The 16,516-nt window shown below is 38.0% G+C and overlaps 1 protein-coding gene across 12 annotated transcripts in view; it reads right to left on the bottom strand.

Moving 5' to 3' along the window:
• Positions 1-1,296: 1,296 nt before the first annotated feature.
• PRRC1 (proline rich coiled-coil 1) overlaps positions 1,297-16,516 on the bottom strand; it is a 39,192-nt gene continuing 23,972 nt past the window's right edge. For 8 of the 12 annotated variants that reach the window (XM_005303056.5, XM_005303055.5, XM_065599305.1 and 5 more), the window contains 5 exons: positions 16,204-16,306; positions 9,865-10,028; positions 8,923-9,026; positions 7,917-8,019; positions 1,297-2,788 (listed from right to left, as the gene is read on the bottom strand). In XM_005303056.5, coding sequence (XP_005303113.2) covers positions 2,579-2,788; positions 7,917-8,019; positions 8,923-9,026; positions 9,865-10,028; positions 16,204-16,306 — 684 coding nt within the window. In that variant the 3' untranslated portion in view covers positions 1,297-2,578. Of the gene's footprint in view, positions 2,789-4,146; positions 5,044-7,916; positions 8,020-8,922; positions 9,027-9,864; positions 10,029-16,203; positions 16,307-16,516 lie in introns of those variants that run through there. The other 4 variants (XM_065599310.1, XM_065599309.1, XM_042854606.2 and 1 more) reach the window with 3 other exon arrangements.

Genomic DNA, 16,516 nt, shown 5'->3' with positions numbered 1-16,516 from the left:
TGTTAGTGGTTTGACTTTTTGTCCAGAACACAAGTGGTAGGGAATTCCTAGTCTGAATGAGTGGCATCCTTTTAAAAAATTACCATTTACCCAGAATTTTGGAGCTATGCTCCTGGAACATTTGAAGAAGCAACTGACACTGGGGATTCAGAAACTGCACTGACATAGCAGACTCTTGACTGTTTTGTATGGTGATGAACTCTCGGAGGTAAAGAGTTATAACAGTGCTATACACTACACAAATAACCTGGGTCAGGCAGTTGGGCAACTTCAATCCTACCAAGTAGTATCATAGGAAGTAGATGTCACGGCCACCCATTCTTGAGCAGCTGTCATTGTGAGTAAGGTGCTGAAAAATTAGCAGCAGTTCACTTCATCATGGTGACAACTGTCAGGAGAGAGGACAAAAAGGTCCAGGAGAAAAACAAGGTAGCCTATTAAAATTGAAATAGGCTGTCTGATTCATGCCTGGACATGTAACCCAATTGAGTATTAGAAATCTTTTACCTCCACTTGGGGGGAAAGAGCAACAAACATTTTTCACAACGTGTATTCAAGAAAAAAAAATTCATAAGTTGAAAGGGCAAAGATGCCCTTACTGAAGACTGGCAGACAAGAGGTTTCTGTACCATCTTTTTGGATTATGATGGAAAAGGCCAGACTGCTCTTACAGACAGGATTAGACATAGCAGCAGCTTACCATCTTTGCTGAAAATATTTTCCAGGTAACATGTTGCCTGCCACAGTCGTGGTACAAATAAAATTGACTGGAGACACACTCATTCTGTGAGAGATTGTGTAAGACATAAAACTGACTCCATTTCTGGAGTGATTTTCATTTGCTTGATTTTCTTCTCATGATACTATCTCAGATTCTTGATTTTCTTTTATTATTCAGTTATTTTCAAAAGATTCATGAGGAGGGAAGAGACAACTCGGACTCCACATGAAAAGTCTTTCTAGATACCTCTGTGGTCTTCATCACTATATTATCCAAGCCCCACTTTTCCTGGGGAAGAGGTCAAATACTCTAAATTTGAGAAAGAAAAGAGGGCATGAGATCGAATGGTTTAGAGACTCAGAGCAGCGAAGAAAATAAAGATCTTGTTCGTGCCCACTTCTCTCTCTCATTTTGAGCTCTTGGTCCAAAAATATTGAACTAGTAGGTTTCTATTTTCAGATAACAAGCTATGCTGTGTCATTAGATACCAGTTATACAAATGGCCTGTGTAAGACTCAGTAAAAGTTACACTCATTCAGGCAAACTATTTAAAAAAAAATCTTAAATGAAAAAGGTTTAATTCTGTAGGAAAAATGTTTATTTAATATTAATTTACACTGAGCCAATTATGGCAAAATATATTACTTAGAAAAAGAACAGGTTTTCACTGGGTACAAATATAAGAAGTTGGCTAGACAGTATATGGCATATAAAAGTGTTCTTTGAAATCATCTACAAAAGATAAGGCAGAGCAGTTCAAGCTGAAAAGCTAGTGTTTAAGGCAAACAAAGAATTCATTGTTTGTTTTTAAAATAAACCTATTATCAAAATATTCTTTTACAATAACTTCTGTATTTCTGAATAGAGATTTAGGATTATCTTTGAGCATAGATTTGGGATATCTTCAGCTATGAAGGACAGATATCAAAGATATATAGGAGAAGCAGTGAATCAACGACACCTATCACACCATGCAGGAGTCTATTCCTGCTTTGGAAAATATAGAATGGCAGAGCAAACCGTATGAATGTCACAAGTTTGCTATATTAACTTGTGGTAGATGAAAACTGATAAAGAAAATTACATAAGAGCTTGTGTTATGTACCCTGGATGACTGTATGTAAATAAATGCTGGAGTAAGTGAATTGTGTGATACTGAGTTGTTGACACATTTTCATGTGTATGAAGTGCCTAATTCATTGGTTTCCAGGGGAATTGTCTTGGACCATACTTCAGAAAAAGTATTTTTTTTTTTTAAAGAGGTATGGAAGATGAAAATTCAAAGTTATTTTGGCCCCCACTTTGGATATTTTTGAGCATGGACTTATGCCCTTCCTTGGTTATTCACTTTTAAGATGCTTTAGAACTACTCAGCAACAGTTCTGAGATCATGCAAACATAGGGGCCAACCCTATGAAGTGCTAAATACTTCCAAAATTTAGACATCTAGAAAATACAGGGTAGTGCCTCGACTGAAATGCAAAAGATAATATTTGTACCCTCACCCCCTTTTAAAAAGTTATACTTGAGTAAATAAAATATTAAGTTAAGTGTCTGAAATGAAAATGCATTCCACCTTACAAATTTTAATGCTATTTGGCCCTGCTATAAATGTATCTGTTTGCATCTAATTCCCTTCTCATTAATTATACTGGATTACTAAAAATTGGAGTTGTTCATTTCCATTATTGGAACAGTACCTTCATTTTTTAAAAAGAAAAAAATTACAGTTGACAGGTAGATTACAAAATTGTGCTGTATCCACAGAGGACTTGAATATTGGCAGAAGCTGCCATCTTTTCCTTCATATCAAGCTGAACAGAAAAACAGTACTCAGTGTGATGAGTCAAGCTTCTTTCAAATGGTCCTGGGTGGTAAGTGTTGTTTGTACATTCCTGCTATAGCCTTGGCTGCACTGTAGATCATTTGTCGACGGGACATACCAGTGAATGCCACATGCCAATCAGTCCTGTTGATATTCAGTAAATTCTTCTCCAGCACTTCACCAACTGTCACCAAAAGACCTGACCATCTTAGATTGTAGTCCTGGGGAGTGAGACTCTGAGCCTGTGTAATAATTTGAGGAGATGTTATTAAATGAATGAGTTGAAGGGCCAGGTTCTAATACCCATATTCCCCTGATTAACACTTTATTTGGTCAGTAGTCTCAGTAATTTTAAAAGGCTTCCTGAATAAGAATATACAAGGAGAAAGGGTATTAGAATCTGACCCTAAAAGTTTGCCCCACAATAACTGGTTACATCTCTGCCCACCCAACAGTTTTTCATAGTTGTACATATTACATTCCTAGACAACCATTAGACATTCCCAGAGCTGGAGTACAGCATGACTATTAAAATAAAGTCACCTTGTCATTACCAGAATGTTATATTAAAAAGCTGCCAAACAGATGTGATCAATAAAGTTACTTATATATCTAGTGATTTTCATCTTTCAATGGGCTTTAAAAATATTATAATCCTTATAACAACCCTGTGAAACAAGTATCCCATCTCAATGTGGAAAATCAGACAGACTCCAAGCGATTTGCCCAAAATTAGAGGGAGTCCATACCAGAACTGGATGTCAACTCCTTACATCATCATACCATACTAATTTCATTAAAATTACAATGTGTCACATTCTTAGCTCCTTGAGTGGCAACATTCTCACTGACTCAATCAGATGCAGTGTGTGCACTGTCTACCTAAGTTGAAATACCCATATTGTGTGCACAGTCTCACAGATCCTACTGTCTTGTAGAAGCAATACACCATTAGATGACAATAAATGCCAGTACATTTGCTAGAATATAATCAAATTCTGCCCTAACATTGTCATGAATTTTGTTATTGACAAAAGTATACAACAGTTTTGATGCAAGACCAAAGTTTCCTCTCCAGAGAATTAAATTAGCAGCAAAAGAATTGTTTAAGAAGGGGATAGATAATTGTGACAGATGGTAATATGTGAGGAGCAGACCGCAATGGCTGAGAAGGAGGAGCCACCTGCGCCCAAACTAGGATGCTTACGGCCACCCCCAACCCCAAAAAGGCAGTGCAGAATGTTGGTGGTCGGGGACTCACTTTCAAGGGGAATGGAGGAATCCATCTGCCAATCTGACATGATATTTCAGGAGATGTTCTGCTAGCCTGGAGCCTACACCTGAGATGTTACAGAAAAGTTGCTAAGGCTCCTCTGTCCCTCCAACCACTACTTCATGCTGCTCATCCATATGGTCACGAATGACACTCCAGATATGACCCTGAGCAGCTCAGCAATGAGCACAGGGCTCTAGGAGTGACGGTAAAGGAGTCAGGGGTGCAGGTTGTATTCTTGTCCACTCACTTGGTTGAGGGTAAAGTCCTTGGGGGGAGGGGGAGAGCTAATAATAGATGATCAGGAAGGGTGAGGTATTTCATGTCTTTTTTTTTTTTTTTTTTTTTCAGTCTTCACCAAAATGGTTGACGGGTGACAAGATACTAACACCATTAGTATGAACAACAAGGGAGAAGGAATGCAAGCCAAAACAGGGAAAGAACAGGTTAAAGAATATTTAGATAAGTTAGATGTATTCAGGTCAGTAGGGTACTTAAGGAACTAGTTTCAGCAATCTTAAAACCATTAGCAGTTATGTTTGAGAACTCAGGGAGGACAGGTAAGGTCCCAGATAACTGGAGAAGGGTAAAGGTAGTACTTATCTTTAAAAGAGAACCCAGCAAATTACATAACAGATCCCTGGCAAGTTACTGGTACAAATTACTCTACAATCAATTTGTAAGCACCTAGTCCTAGTGGATAACAGGGTTATAAGGAATAGCCAGCTTGGCTTTGTCAAGGACAAATCATACCAAACAAATCTACTTTCCGTCTTTTACAGGGTTACTGGCTACTGACTAGGAGGGAAGCAGACGTGATACAGCTTCATTTTAGTAAAACTTTTTAAACAGTCTGACATTCTCATACGCAAACTAGGGAAATGTGGTCTAGATGAAATTACTATAAGATGGATGCACAACTGGTTGAAAGATTGTACTCAAAGAGTAGTTATCTATAGTTTGCTGTCAAACTGGGAGGGCTTATCTAGTTGGCTCCCATAGGGGTCACTTCTGGGCCTGATACTATTCAACATTTTCATTAATGACTTAGGTAATGGAGTGGAGAGTATGCTGTAACACAGAGACCAACTGGTGGTTTACTACTCTGTGTCAGCTATTCTTATCAGGCCTGACATGCTCACCACACCTGACACACCGTCATGATACATACCCAAAAGATGGCATGTAATATCACTGGAAAGCAATGCATAAAGCCAGTCTGACCTAAACAAAGAAATATGTATTTGCTGGTCAGGCAGACAACGAAGGCACAGTTATATAGAAAGGTAAACAAAAATATCAACCCAGCGAGTGGGGGAAAGAGCCTCTGGAGGGGATCTGAACCTCAAACAATAAGTAATGGAATCAACTGATGATATATAATATTTTTTTTATAAACGTGTATCAAGTAAGGTCTTTTATGAAAGCTAGTAACACACTGTTGATTAATATCATTATGAAATGTATGTATTAACACTATATGAGGAAATTTGGATACACAATGATATTATGCTTTAAAGTCTGTGACCAAACAGAGAGAAACAGGTTTTTCCCTAGACAGGAGGGAAGGTAGCACTGTTGAATCAAAACAAAAGAAGTCATTTTACATATGAATCAGCATGGGGATAGAAAGTCCACAGAAAGGGAAGAACAGCCAGAGGTCCATCCTGAGTCTGGGGACAAAACAGTGAGATTGGGAAGATATAAGGAGAGAGAAAGAAGCCATCTTGCCATCCATCACTGGACAGAAACAAGGGGCCAGAGCTCTTGCAAGCTGAAAAAGATAGGTAATTCAACCAAGGGGGCTGAAGTCTCTGGGACCTGAATGTAAATAAAAAACCTGCTTAGGCAAAGATATTTGACAGAAAGGCAGCCATGGCTGGAAAGAAAAAGACTGGTAAGAAATCTGCCTTGAACAAAGGTTGTGGCTTGTTAAGTCTTAGCCACTACAAATTGTATTTTTACTTTTGTATGCAATTTAGTAAAGACAAATGCCAAGTACTACACTTGGGAAGGAAAAATCAAATGCACAACTATAAAATGGGGAATAACTGGTTATGCGATAGTACTGCTAAAAATGATCTCAGGGTTACAGTGGATCACAAATTGAATACAAGTCAACAAGGCTCATGAGACCGAAAAAGTTACATTTTTCCTTTTGGAATGTGCACATTCCCCAAAGTTGGATAAAGTTCTGAAAAATTAAAGTGAAAAAAAGATCCAGGCAGTCTTCCATTGGATTCAGTAGCAAAACAGATAAACACCCACATCTTGGTGTTTTGGGTTTTCAAAAACTGAAACTGAAGTTTATATTCAGAACAAAAACTGTTTTGTTTAGCAATTTTTCATGGGAAAGTTCCTACAGAAAAATGTTGGGAAACAATAGAAAAAAATTCTTATTGGTTATGTTTTGCAAAAGCTAGGTGATGGTAGGTTATATTTGATTTGTGACCTTTAAAGTGGATGAGATAAACTAACGTTGTATGAAGTGTAGTTGTAGCCAGGTAGACCCCAGGATACTGGAGAGATAAAGTGGATGAGGTAATATCTTTTATTGGACCAACTTCAATTGGCAAGAGAGAGAAGCTTTGGAGCTTATACAGACGTCTTCTTCAGAGCCCATCTCTCTCACCAACAGAAGTTAGGCCAATAAAAGATATTACCTCACCTACCTTGTGTCTCTGATATGAGCTCAGACACTCTGAAGTTTAAACCTTCAAAGGGCATTCTGATTGGAGAGTCAGTTCTGAAATTTCCTCTCTTTGTTGGAGTGCTACAGCCCAAAGAGGAAAGATCACAGCCTACATCTTCTAAGGTCACAGCCTCAGAACAAAGAATCTGTTTATGCAGGACTTTAACTTATACACAGGTTTGGATAGGAGATACCTCCACTTATTAAGAAATGACAGGGCAGTTGTTTGTTTATTCTTATTTCCTCCATAGTGGTTGCTGCTACTGAATCTTGGGATTGTCTGTTTGCTGCTAATTGTTGGCAGTTTAAATCACATTTATGAACTCAATTTTTTAAAAAGTCATTAAACTTTGCCTCAAGTTTTATAAATATTTTATAATTGAAGAACTAAATGGAGTCTAGGTCACATTGTTAAAATGCTAACATTTATGTATACAAACAATAATTTGCACTCACACAGCTCATCTCAGCCAAACCTCTCAAATAGTTTTACTATTAATTGAAACTCTCAATACTTCTGTGGAGATGGCAAGTAAAGAAGGGCAAGCTAAGGAATAGGCTAAGGCCCTTAGAAAAGGTGATACTGAGTCAGTGGCAATGCTAGGAATTGAATACAGGAGTGGTGAATCCCAAGTCCCCTAGAGCAAGGCTACACTTCACTTAAAGTGACAAGGACCAGTTTTATTATTTTAAGTAATGTGCAAAATAACCTAAAACCAAGATTACATATGCTAAACAGAAGGTCTTAACCCAGCAAAACATCATGCATGGGAAGACCCTTGCACTTGCATATAGGTTCACTGAAGGCAATAGGACTCCATGCTGGCTCAGCATTTTGGCCCTCTAATATATTGTAGGATTGGGTAATAACTTATTGTGTCATTAAGTCACACTTAATACAAATGCAAGCATTATGATTCAGAAACTGCCATCTTCTCACTGATGGAAAAATATATTGACTCAGCAGTAACCTGCACAGCATGTTTTAATAATTCATTATTTTCAAACATTCCATTATTCTTTATTGAAAGCATTTTAAAATTTAAATTTCTTTCCTGGGCACAATTTAGATCTTTGACATGGCTTTTGCCAACTGTCATCTTGGATTTAAATGACTACCTATGAAAAATCATGTTTGCAAACTGAAATGTGTCTACACACGTTGTTTTGGATTTTTTAATTTAAAAAAGTAATGAGACTCGTACAGTGTTTATCTGCAAAAAGCCATTACACATATTGACTAACTTTCACAACAGCTTTCAGGTAGACCTTAGCCTCATTTTATAAATGGAGAGGTAACTGCCCAGAGAATCAGTGTCAATGATGAGATTAGAACTAAGGAGTTCTGACTCCTAGTGCTCAGGCCACAAGTCTACCCCCTGATAAAAGACGAAAAAAAACTCACCTGTTGAATGTATTCCAGAGGCACTGGTGTCGCTTGGGTAAAAGTTTCTAGATGAATCCCATGGACTGGATCTTCAACAATCAGACATCCAATGTCAAACCACCTGCAATGGCACGCAAGTTACCCAAGCTTTAAACAGTAAAGAACATCAACCAATTGAAGAATGGCATTCTAGCAATGATGCAACTCTGGCAGGGTAAAAATCCAAGCTCGATCTTCTACCTAAAGTATTAAAGGTAGCTTTGAAAAGTGTAATTGAATGGAGCAGAGTAGGTTAAAAAAATAAACAAATCAAAGCCCAGCACATCGGCAAGGCTGTGGAGTGTTGTTTGTTTTTTTGTTTCTTCTTAAAAGAAGTATTTTCTGAAGAAATCATATAAGACAAACAAGAAATGGGCCCTAATACTTCTCAAATTGTATTAAGAAAAGAATTACTTCAACAATTATTTGTCAGTTCCATCTTTTCTTAGGAAAATAGTTTGTTTAGAAAACAAGTTAATGTGAACTCCAAAACAAAAGCCTGTCACAACTGCTGAGAGCAGCGCTGGGAAGTACATTTTGTGTGAACAGTAAAGGAAAACAGACCAGACTTGAGAATATCATACGTTATTAGATGAAGGTACTACCTCAGCATAACATTACTAGAGTCTCAGTATCTACCCAGTTTACTCTCCAAATCAGTTGTCATTTTAGAACAGAACTAGTAACCAATTCCAACTCTTACTTTATTATAAGTCTCGTACTTCTGTAGATTTAAGTGCAACTGTGGAATGTTTTTCAACTTTGAGTCTCATAAACCTGACAGAATTTAGCTATTAAGCTCTCAAGATTTTTTGGACAAGAAGCTGAACAATTTCATCAAAGCAAAGCCTGCCAAGACAATACCGTACACTGACAGATTCTCTCCTTTCATCTCCCAAGTAGAATACTGCTAACAACTCTTTATGGGCACCTGGACCCAATACAGAATGATTTTTCTTCCAAAGAATACGTTTAAGCCTCTCACTTGTCAGGAAGCAATTCTGCGATGAAATTTTCTACAGATACAGCAGGCTGTTTCTCGTGTATCACTCCAGTCCGACGCAAGCTGTCTATCCTTTCCTGAGCTCCCTAGATGACAACGTAACAAGTTGTTAGAAAATATTCTCTTTAGGTCACAACATAGCATAAAACTGATGGACGAATGTAACTTTTATCATTAAGATACACCACAGATATTGTTCAAAAAGCCTTTGGTGTTATATAACAAACAACATTTTGAAGTAAAAAATGTTTCCTTTAGAATCCCAAAAGTTACAGGAACTGTGATAAAACTTTGACAGTTTCAAAATTGCTTTAGTTCATTACAAATCACATTACTGACTTCCTGTGAAAAATAACTAGCTTTATATTGAAAGAAAATTAAGACACCTTTACTTGTAATGGTGCTGAGTTTCACCATGGTTAAAGATTGTAAATGTTTCTATTACTCTCACCTATATTTTCTAGCATTATGTTCTAGCTGTTTAATCACCTAATTATGTTAAAACTTTATCAAGTTGGTAACATCATGGGAGACTCTCTCCTTTAAAACTAGTGTAATTTATTTAAAATGGTACTGTAAAGTAGACAGGGGACCAAGAATTGATACACTGTGAAACTCACGATCTGACACAATATGCTAGGTACATTTGCAGTCAGTGACCATGTAGAAAATTGACAAAATAATTATGCCCTTTAACTGTCTTTGCAACAGGACACAAATGCCTGAGACCACTTTCTAATGACTGACTTGGCATAGATGACACCTATACACAAAGACAGTAATGAACAAGAAAGCTCCCCCATTTAATTTTTCTGGGTATTTCTCAGAGGATGGGATTGTTCTAGGCAAACTGCTCCACTCCTGATCACTGATATTTGTGATATTCTCCGCACAAAACTTTCTACATTGCTATTAACCCCTTACTTTTAATCCAGCTGCATAGCCCACAGGTTGTGGTGCAATGTTAGACAGTCCAGCTTCTCCTGTAACTGTGGCCATTCCGAAGACTTCTTGGAAAGCATCTCGAATGGCAGCAACTTTTACTTCTTTATTGGAGGTAACCACTATGTCCAGTTCTCCCCCAGATTCTACAAAGACAAAATATTTTAATAGAAGCTAATTCAAAATACACTCACATCTCAGAGTAGGCCTCAATAAAAATCAGAATTCTCTTTCCCTATCTTCCTCATGTACTGTACAACGCATGTCAAGCTGAGTTTCTTGTAATGGGTACTGGAAACAGGAGCGTTGGTTAAAAGGAAATTGTTCTCACCAGCCATCTCTCATGAAGTAACCTCTACTTAGGAAATCTTTTAGGTGAAGAGTTAAAATTAGGATTTTTTTAAAAGTAAGTTTTGCATTCAGGGAAGTCAATGGGAGCTGATGGATGCTCAGCCCTTTTTAAAGAACAGACAACTTACAGAAGCCAGAATATGAATTTAGAAGCCTGACTTTGGTTAACACTTTTTTTTTTAAAATCCTGGCCATAGGTATAAAGTCTGATATGTTTTGGTAATGTGGAGACTTGCCCACAAGCAAATGAACTGACACCTCATACTCGTTAACACTTAAAAGACTGTAAAAGCCCAAAAGAAAGGGTTTTTTCCAAGTATATTCTTGAACCACGAGCTTCAACATAGTTTGTTTAACTGTGTCTGCTTGTTTGCAGCTCTAATGGTTCCGCATCTTTGTAGTTCATGTTTTCCTTAGACAGCTAACATCTATGAAATGTGGGTTGTATTTTTAATCAAGAAAATAATTTTTAAGGAAAGAATTTAAAAAAAACTTTTTATAGTAAACAATTCATACTTTTGGAAGAAGCCTATGACACATTTTCACCACCTCCACACACTTGTTTTTTAACTGCTTCTAAGACTATTTTAGATATTACATTCCCTTTATTTTCACTAGCCAATCTTGGATAAGCTTTAATCCATCACAGCACCTTCCAAAAGTCCTTGCTGCAACATGCTTCACTTCTTAAGAACAGCTTAAAAACCCCCTCAATATAACATGTTGGTATTTTCAAGCAAACAATGCTGAACTTCAAGTAGTTTAGTTGGATGTTAATTTTCTCTTGTAAAGTATCAAATATGAATATTTTGTACAGACAGAGAAGACTGGAAAGTTGTTAGTCTGTTAAGCTGCCATTTCTGAAAATCCTCTGACAGCAGGAACAAACAGAAAATTAAAGCAACCTCTTTAAAAAAAGGCCAAGATAATGTAATGCTTTGGGGGGGGGGGGGGGGAAAGCGGGGGGGGAGGAGAGACAGACATCAAACACTGCACCTAGAAAACCTGCTGATGAAGTCTGCAGTACTTACCCCAATATGTCATCAACAGTAGCATTTACCACAATCAACATGAAGCTTAAAATATTGGAAAAAGAAGAGTTTTCACCTTGGCCCATATTGATTTGTCAACCCTCAATTACAGGGAACCGTTTCTCTATATTAGAAGTCACTGAAGGTTTGCCAGAATAGTGACAACAGGACATTCTACCCAAGCCTTTCATTTTTAAAACAAAAAATTCAAAAAGTCACCGTATTGCTCAATGGAATTTTATGTATATATCACTGAACATTAACAATTGCATTAAACCTTAAGGTACAGTAAGACAGAAAACTGAGAACATCTTGATATGAATAAGGAATCAGGCACTATAGTTTAACAGGTGTTTGAAGATTCATCTAGGACTTGTGCAGGAGTAAACTCTAGTGGAATGCCCTGACAGCATAAAAATCTTCTAGGAGGTTGGTGCTAATGCTAATCTATTATATGTTCAATAAACTATTCTATATATGGTACACTCTTTATTCTAGCATGCACTACATGTGCTAGATACTGCAGCTTGTCAAACCAAAGCTATCAGGATTCAAGGACACACTCAGAAATGTAACTAGTTGGAAAGGAAAGCGATTCATTCCCAACATTATATTTACTGAATTCAACAGCAGTTTTGCCATTAACTTTATTAAGAGCAGGACTCGGCCCTGTGTTTATGATCATTATTTTTCTGTAATGTGTGTGTGAGAGCATGTGTTCACTCATCTTATATGCTGTATAATGCTACAATATAGAAATAAAGGTATTATGTGCTAAAAGCTATGTTAAATTTGAGGTTTTAACCACAAGTCAGGAAATTCAGAGTTAAGGTTAGCATGTCAAGTTTGGCTCTCCTCCCCTAATGTACAGATTACAACAGAGGCTTTCATTACGTGATTACAAAACATAACACATACTTCACATGATAAGCGGAGCTAGCAGCGCCACCAATAGTAAAGCTTGCTCAACGCCTTCCATTATAAGACCCCATTTTCAGCAGCTCAAAATTTGGCCAAACTTCAGACTGAAATTTTCCATGCCAGGTGCCTGCCTTAGGTTAAATTCTTTTTAGAACATGTCAGTTAAAATAGTTCAGCTCTTTCCAAGAATGACATAAGGGAAAATATATTGTTTTTGCCCATGTTAAAAAAAAATTCTTACAACCTTTCCACTGAGCAACTCTAGCACCCCCAGATTTGGAGCAGGGATTTGAAGTTCTGCAAAGAAGGGGGAAAAATCACCCTGATGCCAGGGATGAGCCTTTTGCTATTTTCATGACAACAGGAAGGTTGCGAATTTATGTCATGATCCTGCGACATACAGGGTTCCTCAAATACAAAAAATGGCCGTATACACAACAGTTAAAGTTCCAAGAACTACCTTCCCCTTTGATACAATTTGTGTTTTTTAGACAATTTGATATAACTTCCAACATGGGCAAGTTCATTTGGTTAACTGAATTTTAAGTTTCCAAGTTTATTACTGCATTAGATAATATTGTATTGTATGCTGAATACCACATAAAATTGCCTAGAGTTACATGATCAGATCCTGTGAAAGAGGAGAGAGTTAAGACTGAAGTAGGAACCTTTAACTCTAGATTTCCTGAATTGTGTGTAATCAACATTTACTAGAGCTTTGGGGTTCCCTGCCCCGAAAGCCATTCTCTCCATGGCTGGTTGGCCTTATAAGTGATTTCATACCACACAATAAACTCTTACTTAACGAGCAGCTAAGTCACTTAAATGTGAGGCTCTCAATGCTATTGAATAATTATCATCTTAAGAATTTTAGCCACAAAGACATAAAGAGTCTATAGGTTTGCATCCACTCCACAACTCCACCTAGGTTCCTGTAGTTTTCAAGATGAATTGGGATGAAGCAGCTCTCAAATCCATTATAAGTAACATATTATGTATCCCAACACCTTTGAAGTACTGAGTACTATGAAGTCTCTCTTTGAAGTCTGCTGCCAGCGATTCTCAAGCAGCAATGCAAATGCTGTGTTTTTCCTCTCAGCCCAGTCACCATACTCAACAGTGCTTCAGAACTGGCTGGGCCGCTTTAAAGTTTAACTTTGAAACAACTCCCAAGTCAGCTATGAGTAAAGATCCCAAATCAGTTTCTTAAATAAAATATAAAAAAAACTTTTGCCAACCCAGAAGAGCTGCAGGTCTTGAAGAGAAGAGAAACATTCAAGTATTAGCATTTCCTCTTCATGCCTCTACAAACCCTTAAGTTGTGTTCTGTGGCCTTTTAGTGACTTTCGATTCTCACTTTCTGGTATCAGAACTATGCTGGATGATATTTAAGTACCCCATAAGGTAGGTTTTACTACAGAAAGTTGGAAGTGGCTGTACAATGACACTGTTGCATGAAAACGCAACACATTTAAATGGAAGCATGCTGGATGGAAGATTCGTATAAGCAATTTACATAACAAATAAAAATCTTAAACATTTATTTAAAATATAAGTGGCACACAAGAGAAATTTATCTTATTTTTTTTCATACTAGAAGATTAGTGAAATTCCCTCAAACGTAGTTAAAAACGAAATCCAATGGACTTTACCGCAAAGCACAGTTGCCAACTTTCACGCAGTAAAGCACCCTGACTTTCACAATAAGCCAAAAATCAAGCTAATCCCATTTCAAAACAAGGCCAAAACAAGGCAATCCCTAAGAACCTCAACACTATGTGACTACATACTCCCGGCGTGCAGTCTGGGACTGTGGTGGGCCCGCTGTGCATCCCTGACTCCCGTCCCTCCTTGCTGGGAGCCGATCAAAAAAAAGAAGCAACAAGCTACAAGCCAAACACTAGTCAACAAGCAACTCACAAGCCAATTAAGCCAAAAACAAGCACAATTTCTGCATTTTTTTCATGGGTTTGGCATGTCTGCCACAAAGGCACCATTTTATAGTACAAATAAACCACTAGCCGGATGAGTATTCCTTGGCCATTAGCATACTTATTGGATTACTGAAGGGACAAAAACAAATTCCAACACATTTTAGCACTAAACTACAACATTACATTTTTTTTTCCTTTTAGCCTAGAATAACTCTGTAATTAAAATATTTTAAAGTTGTTGTACAGTCTGTTCTAAGATTCCAGGATGCTCCCTGTGAGTCACTCTGAAGTCTAGAATGTCTGTTTAACCAGCGTGAAGCAATGGAAACAGCTACAAGCAAAGCTGAGAACTCTTTTTGTTCAAAATATCACCAGGTTCAACCGTCACTGGGCTTCAGAGTTTATTGCCGTCCAATTTAAGTTCTCAGCCATTGTGACTTTACAAATTACATCCATGCAGTGAACAGCTACAATAAAGGCATGTATCTATGCCATGCAAAGTCTTACATCATTGTGACAATAGAGGTAACTCAACAAATCACCACTCTTACTCTACAGACTGCCGGGATGTTGAATTACTTGACCCAAATGTCATGCCCGTGGGTGGGGACGGACTTTCAGTTACTAGTTATTAAATAAGATTCCAAGCTCTTCCCTCTCCCTTTCCTCAGTTTTTGTATTTTCATATGCATCTATGCAGATGACTACAGCAGACAGAGAACTGCACCATAAAGAGGTAGCTGCAGGTGCCCAGATAACTGCTCACCTTCAAATATTTTGGAGACATCATGAGTGATCTTTCTGAAGTTAACAGATTGTGCAGACATAGCAATCTATACATTAGAAGTCCAACCAACGTTGGTATAAGCAGTGTGGGCCAATGGATAAGACACTGGCCTATCCCCTGGACTACACTGTAAACTTGTGTTCTATTCCCAGATCTTGCCACTAACCTGCTGCATCAAGTCACTTTACATACCTCTGTTTCCCATCCCATTCTTGTCTGTCCTGCCTATTTAGACTGTGAGCTCTTTAGTGAAGGGACTGTCTCTTACTGTGTGTTTATACCACACCTAGCACAATGGGGCACCAATCTCAGGTAGGACTTCTAGGCACTAGTGTAATACAAACAGACAGTCCCTGCACTGAAGAGCTTACAGTCTAATGAGAGGGACAAAGGGATATAACATACAAGCAGAAGATTAAAGCACAGAGAGATTAAGGCTACATCCACACTGTGAGTTAGGGGTGTGATTCCCCTGCTTGTGTAAACATGCTCATCCCAGCTCTTATTGAGCTATCCCAAGCATAAATAGCAGTGCAGATGCGGTAATATGGGTAGTGGCAGCAGACGCATGGTTGAGCACAAACCAGTGGATATGTACTCGCCACAGCTCAGCCACGTGTCCACTGCCACCACCTTTGCTCCCACAGCTACACTGCTATTTATACTCACACTAGCTTGACAAAAGTTTACGTAAGTATGCGTACATGAGCAGGGGAATCACACTCGTGGCTCACAGTGTAGATGTAGCTGTGTGACTTGCTCAAGATCACACAAAGTCTGTGGCAAAGCTGAGACTAGAATCCAGGCCCCCTGAGTCTCAGTCCAGTGCTTTACCACAAGACCATCCTGACAAAACATCCAGTTAAGGTGGCAGAATGGGTTTTTATACAACTTTCCAAAAAGTGCCTATTTTTGGAAATTACGGCACACTTCCTGAGCCGAATTAGAGACATTTCAACCTCAAGTTTAATTGGGGAAGTTACAAATTGATTGCAAAGTGGGGCATAGAAAGATAGCAGCATTCCAAATGTAATGATTCCATCACTACCACACCACTAAAAGTCAGTGTTGTGTAACTTGAACCATGACCCAACATTAAAAACAACAAAAAAAACCCTGTCTTACGTACAAAATTTGGTGTACACCACACTCCAGTACTGCTTTTAAATGATCAGTTTCATTGTAAACCTGTACAGTACTTAAAAGTTCTTCTAAAGAGTATAAGATCCACTTTAAGTTTACAAGTTCTGTATGATTCACACTTACTACCCTATGGAAGTTTGCCTCAAATACTTACTGATATATGGAGCCATGCCAGGATCCAGCGTGGTGATCATGGACTCTACTGAGTGTTTTGTTTTATCAAGCACCGACTTTACCATAGGATTCCCAGCTACACCCTACAAAATTAACAAATAAATAAGTAAATACTGTATATTGAGTTTATTCTCAAACCTTTAGGCCTTTTCTTAAACCTTGAAATATTACACTTGAAACAAACCTGGGACAGCAAGTTGCTTCAGATTTTCCATTCAAATAAAACAGTGGTTCTCAAACTACTGTACAATTAACCCCTTTCACATAGCAAGTCTCTGAGTGCCACCCCCTCT

The sequence above is a fragment of the Chrysemys picta genome, chromosome 6 (genome assembly GCF_011386835.1).
Source record: "Chrysemys picta bellii isolate R12L10 chromosome 6, ASM1138683v2, whole genome shotgun sequence".
Taxonomy (NCBI): Eukaryota; Metazoa; Chordata; order Testudines; family Emydidae; genus Chrysemys; species Chrysemys picta.
This window is presented reverse-complemented; position numbering and strand designations above follow the sequence as displayed.